The following is a 577-nucleotide window of genomic DNA, read 5'->3' as shown; positions in this document are numbered from 1 at the left end:
CTTTTTAAGCCCTCTGTGTTTAGTAGGAATTGAACGATACAATTGCCAGGGGGGGGGAAAAAAAATCCTCAGTTCATTTTCTCTTTTTTGTTCCAGGAAGTGCTTAGTAGAAATCCAATGACTAATTTCCAAGTCAATATCCAAACTCTTGCTTTTTCTCCTCCTTTTAGGACAGATGCAGTGAATTTCGGAGTCTTCTACAAAATGGAAAACTTTTCTGCACACGAGAAAATGATCCTGTGCGTGGCCCAGATGGCAAGACTCATGGCAACAAGTGTGCCATGTGTAAGGCAGTCTTGTGAGTGCACAGATAAAGCTTCCACTGTGGGATGGCAGAGTTGGGGAGGCAAAGAACCAGGCAGATTATATATATTGTGTTTGGCCTTTCCTTATATCTAAAAGAAACAAGTGATTATCTGTAAAGCATTTTGAGATGAATCTTTCATTAAAAAGGCCAAGGTTTACAGTTCTAGAAACAGATAATATATTGTTAGTGATTACATTCTCTGTTAGTTCTGGAGTAGAGCCTACCAGTAGATCACAATATCTTTCTTTTTTTTTTTTTTTTTTCCTTTTT

At 37.8% G+C, this 577-nt stretch overlaps 1 protein-coding gene across 1 annotated transcript in view; it reads left to right on the top strand.

Moving 5' to 3' along the window:
* The window catches only part of SPINK5 (serine peptidase inhibitor, Kazal type 5), a 76640-nt gene that overhangs the window by 48574 nt on the left and 27489 nt on the right, over positions 1-577 (top strand). Inside the window, exon 21 of the mRNA XM_008583221.1 lies at positions 171-298. Coding sequence (XP_008581443.1) covers positions 171-298 — 128 coding nt within the window. The remainder of the gene's footprint in view (positions 1-170; positions 299-577) is intronic.

This window comes from Galeopterus variegatus, unplaced genomic scaffold (assembly GCF_000696425.1).
Source record: "Galeopterus variegatus unplaced genomic scaffold, G_variegatus-3.0.2 Scaffold2854, whole genome shotgun sequence".
Lineage (NCBI taxonomy): Eukaryota > Metazoa > Chordata > Mammalia > Dermoptera > Cynocephalidae > Galeopterus > Galeopterus variegatus.
Note: the sequence above shows the minus strand (reverse complement) of the source record. Positions and strands in the feature narration are given on the sequence as shown.